Source organism: Meleagris gallopavo, chromosome 21 (assembly GCF_000146605.3).
Source record: "Meleagris gallopavo isolate NT-WF06-2002-E0010 breed Aviagen turkey brand Nicholas breeding stock chromosome 21, Turkey_5.1, whole genome shotgun sequence".
Classification (NCBI taxonomy): domain Eukaryota; kingdom Metazoa; phylum Chordata; class Aves; order Galliformes; family Phasianidae; genus Meleagris; species Meleagris gallopavo.
In genome coordinates, this window is record NC_015031.2 from 7386154 (window position 1) to 7391209 (window position 5056).

General features: G+C 47.9%; 2 protein-coding genes across 2 annotated transcripts in view; both read left to right on the forward strand.

Annotated features, from left to right (window-relative positions):
• The first annotated feature begins 71 nt into the window (after positions 1–71).
• On the forward strand, positions 72–2271 carry PIGW (phosphatidylinositol glycan anchor biosynthesis class W). Its single transcript, XM_010722019.3, has 2 exons — positions 72–276; positions 510–2271. The coding sequence occupies exon 2, from the start codon at positions 524–526 to the stop codon at positions 2015–2017; it is 1494 nt and encodes a 497-aa protein (XP_010720321.1). The 5' UTR covers positions 72–276; positions 510–523; the 3' UTR covers positions 2018–2271.
• A 1858-nt stretch (positions 2272–4129) lies between these two features.
• Positions 4130–5056, forward strand: part of ZNHIT3 (zinc finger HIT-type containing 3) — a 2784-nt gene continuing 1857 nt past the window's right edge. The window contains exon 1 of the mRNA XM_010722151.3: positions 4130–4198. Coding sequence (XP_010720453.1) covers positions 4130–4198 — 69 coding nt within the window. The remainder of the gene's footprint in view (positions 4199–5056) is intronic.

Here is a 5056-nt window from a genome sequence, read left to right on the forward strand (position 1 = left end):
GAGCGGGGAGCGGAGCGGAGCGGCGGCGGGAGGAAGGGGAGGAGGAGTAGGAGGAGGAGACGGGGCGGGGGTTGCGGGCACGGCTCGTAGCGAATCGGGCGCTGCGGAACAGCAGCTGCACGCCGCTGCCAGAGGAAAGTGCGGGCGGGGAGCGCGGGCTGCGTTTACGTCGTGCGGGACGGGCTGAGCGCTGCGGACGGCGGGGCGCTGCACCGAAGGCGGGCGGAGCGGCAGCTGCGACTTTCAGGCTCGCGTCCTCCTCGTATCCGCAGAGCGGTATGCTTGCTTACAATGTATTTGCTATCTAGAGAGTTTGGGGAGCGAGGACTTGAAGCGTCTCGTCGGAGCGGAGCGGCTGCTCGGCTTCCCCGGGCACGGCGAGCTGTGCGGGACGCTGCGGCCGCTGCAGCCCACGGCTGTCCGCACCGAGCTGCCCGTAGCGCTCATCGGCGGAGAGGCTTTGAGTCCTGCTCCACGGAACCGACTCCGGTTCGTGCTTCTCATTTCAGAGGAAGGAAGCGGGATGTCGCAGAAGCACCTGAAAGAAGCCTTCGTCAGTAACCTGAACGGAACCGGCCTGCTGGAGCTGACCCTGGGCATGTCGCTGGCCCCGCTCTGCCTGCTTTGCAGAGGGCTGCTCTTGGTGCTGCTCTGCCGGCATCGCGGGAAGCCTTTAAGCTCGAGGCCGTCCGGCCTGCTGCTGGACTTCGGTGTGCTGGTCGTCCCTCTGCTGTTCTCCTGCACAGTCCTGTCTTCAGTGTTGTTCTTGCTTCCAGCCATCCTCGCAGCCCTCTGTGTGGGGATATTTTTTACGATATACCGCCAAAGACAGCATGACAGCCAGGTGCCCTTCAGGCAAATAGTGAAAGGCTTTCAGAACACGTACCTGGATCCGGACTACATTCCGGCCATAACCGTGTTCCGTGTTTATGTCAATGTGTTGACTTCCATCAGCATCTTAGCAGTGGATTTCCCACAGTTTCCACGACGATATGCCAAAACTGAGACCTATGGAACAGGAGTTATGGACCTGGGGGTTGGAGCTTTCATTTTTGGTAACGCTCTCGTTTGTCCCGAAGTTCGACAAAAAGCGGCTGTGACACAACCCAAATTCTCCAGTCTGGCCAAGCAGCTTTTTGCCATTTGGCCGTTGGTTGTTCTTGGCATTGGACGACTCCTTATTGTTAAATCTATAGAGTACCATGAGCACGTTTCAGAGTATGGTGTGCACTGGAATTTTTTCTTTACCTTAGCACTTGTGAGGCTTGTGGCATCTCTGCTGTTGGCCATATTTCCCAAAAATAAATCTTGGATCGTGGCTGTGACTGTTGCTGTACTTTATCAGCTCATTCTTAACCTTACCTCTCTGAAGACCTTTGTCTTGCACGGCAGCAATGGCGAAGATAGTAGGACAGGCTTTTTGAATGCCAACAGGGAAGGGCTGCTGTCCCTCTTTGGGTACCTAGCCATATACATGGCAAGTGTGCAGGTGGGGCTCTATCTGCTGAAGCGCAGAGACTCCGTCAAAGACTGGATGGGAGCAGCGTGCCTCCTGCTGCTGGCAGCTCTGGTGCTCTTTGTGTTTCTCCACATATCCCAAGCCCACGCAGACCCCGTGTCCCGCCGCATGGCCAATCTGTCCTACTGCTTGTGGGTCATCGCTCACGGCCTGATCCTCTTTGTCAGCTTCGTGGTGGCTGATCTCGTGCTGGTGTTCACAAAGCTTCTGGTGAAGGGCTCTGCTGTGCCCTCGTGCTGGCGTGCTGTGAAGGCTGCAGACAGCAGGGAGCAGCGGCAAGCAGGGGCTGTGCACATCTGCCTGATTGCTGCCATTAATAAAAATCAGTTACTGTTTTTTTTATTAGCAAATGTTCTGACTGGTATTGTGAATGTAATGATAGATACCATCCACAGCAGGGCTGCAGTAACATTATGTATACTGCACGTGTATATGTTTCTTAACTGTTTCATTATGTATATATTGCATGCCAAAAATATAGTATTAAAATTTTGGTGATTCCACTCTGTCTTAAGGAGACTAGCTACACTTTGCTGTATATTAATGAAAAAAGAAGTATCTTTTCTATATTTATCAATAACATAGATATAATATTTTATAACGTAGTATTTATAACAGCTTTTTATGACCTATGGATATTTACTGTTATTTTTACTCATTCATTTTTATACTTTGTTTCACCAAACCATGCAGTCAGTGCTGTTACCTGTTGAGAAACCTTTTTCCCTGAAAAATTTTCTTTTTTTTCCCTTCTTTTTGCTTTGCTGAATACTTGTGCTGATAGAGAGACATTAATGTACATCTTTCTGAAGGAAGCATGTATGCAGAACAATAACGTTATGTGATTAATGAATTCAAGAGGTATGTTTACATTCCAGTGCTGGTAAAATTCAGTAACAGTGTATGGAGTAGAAGCCAGATGAAAAACATGAGTAATTATGTAGAGAGAGACTTAACTGTAAAGATTTAGTTCGTTAAGGTCCTTGCATAAATAATAGATAAGAGTAATTCTTTATCTAAAAGGCGTAGAGTAAGTGGATGCTTTAAAATGCTTTGGCCCCAGAAAGATTTGTGCATATATTCAACTTTGATGGCAGTAATGGTGTGTGGAATGTTAATCATAGATTGACATCTAAATTAGCCTTTGAATTAAAGCTACATTTATTTTCACCTTCAGTGCTGAATGTAAATGAAGACCCAGTCTGAAGCACGATAAAACCCCACGGCAGATGAATTCATACAGGAGTTGCTGGGATTTGTGGTGCAGATAATAAGAGCTGCACGGACTTCTCTAAGAAGACACAAAGATCCAAAGCTAATTCACCCACAGCCTGCGTACCAACATGCTGTGACAGCTCATCTTTAGGAGTGCTGTAGAATATGGTCTTCAGCTCTACTTTAAGGTACTCAATGCCCACATATTTGTCTGTAAAGTTATTTTAAACAGTAGCTCATTTAGTAGTGTTTTGACAGCTGAGATGTCTTGAAATGGGAATGTTCTATGTGAGTTGTTAGCAGGCTGTGTGCAAATGGAAAGCAGCACGCTGCAGTAGGTCAGGGTACCGATGTGTGTTGGTGAGAGATGTGCTCAGGTTCTCCATCTATCACAGTCTTCTTGCAAGCTCAGAGCAGAACACTCTTTTCATTCACTTCCTTAAGTTTGTTAAGACTGTTCTTGACGCCATTAAGTCACTGAGAAGAGAAATATGTTTAAAAATCATGAGGAATTCAAGAATGCAAGATATAAACAGTATAGAATATAGGTGATAGCTGATGATGAATGCCTAATGTTAGTGGAGTGACAGGAGTGCACATGGGTCATATTTCAACTTTTTCCTTCTCTCTTGAATGCAATGAATCATAAAACCTAACGGAGCCTAGGAGTGCCTCCAAATCAGATTCCTTAAAGCAGACATGCTGGGGAATGTTCTTAAATTTATGAGGTTCTCTCAGGCTTTCGCCAATAGAAAGATGCAGACTGATGATTATATACCATGGACACACTGAGTTCATGCTTGTTTACTTCCAAGTTATAGCCCTACAGTCTATGGAACTAAAGGAAAACAGCCTGTATTGTACGAGGAACAACTGCAATAAGCACGACTGTCAGAGTTGTTAGCAGTGCTTCCTGGTAGCTGGTGTATATATTTATTCTAAAACAACCCCAAACCTTGCCTAGGGAAGAAAGGCCTCCATTGCCGATTGGCCTGACTCATTTGTGACAATAACTCACGGATATTCATTTCTGAAATGTTTGAAGCACAAGGCCTGCAATGAGCTCTGCCTGAGAGCAAAGTCTATCAAGGTGGCTCAGCATGAAGGCATTAACAGGGTGTGACAAAGCTGAGTTCTGTCTGGACAAGCAGCGCGCTGTCTGGACGTGAACTGCAATTTCATGGAGCAGGAATTCTGTGGGAGGGCTGCAGAGCCTGCAGGGGCCGGTGGGCAGCAGCTGCACCACGGAGCTGTGGCTGTAAGGACAGAGCTGAGGGCATCATGTGAGGGAGAGCAGGGCACAGCACCACTCTTCTGAAGCCGTGTGAAGCAAGCTGTTCACCGCTGAATTAATGAGCAACAATTAATTCCCATTACTTATTGTCAATAACAACCATGGCAAGTTCTTCCCTGAAGCAACCAGCGGTTATTAATACTGAATGTTTTGACTATAAATGGATACAGGTAATTAACCGTGCTCCTGCAGGAACCAAGAGATGCAGGCAAGCGCTCAGATCACAGAATCCATGCAAGGAAATGGGGAGCTGCATGCAGGGGGCTTGAAAAGATGCAGGAGGAGAGAAAAGCACTGGAGACACCCAGCCCTGGTCCATCCCTGCAGCCCCGTGGACACTGCCACAATTCATCTCACGTTTGGGTGTGTTAAGATGCGTAGGCTTACACAGATCTACACATAGATATGAAAAAATGAGTCTTTATCTGTTAGGTAATGTAAAAGTTACATTATGAACTGTAGCACGCCACTGACTTCAGTAAGAATTGTAAAGCAGAGGACCAGGAAAAGAGAAATTGTATCATTTTTGACGCTGTAACTTTGTGGAACGACCTGTTTGTAGGGCTGTGGGACAGAAGAAACGTAGGTGAGCGGAGATGCTCACATTCATCCTTAGGGTTGCTCCTCATGAGTCATCAGGTCCTTCTTTCCAAATTTCATTATTTTTAAACGCATTGGGTTTTGATGCAAACCGCAGCGTGCCTTCCGTTCCAGCGTGTCCTTTGAAGTCGAATGAAGCCTCACCCGAAGCACAGTGCAGGTTCGGGCCATACCCTCAGCACCACGTCCTGCAGCACGGGGTCTGTTCCGAGGGCACGAAGCGAGGGCACAAAGGGCTGCTTGCCTTTACTTTGCGGGGACCGACAGCTGCGTTTCCTGCAGATCCTTCTCCAGGGATAAAAGCTACGTGAAATGCAGCGGCGATGTTTCCATAGCTGGTTTATTGACGCGCACACGTGCAGCTGCTGGGAGCTGTTTGGGCAGCGCCGCTGCCGTGCCCGCACCGCAGCCCGTTTGTCGCACGATGC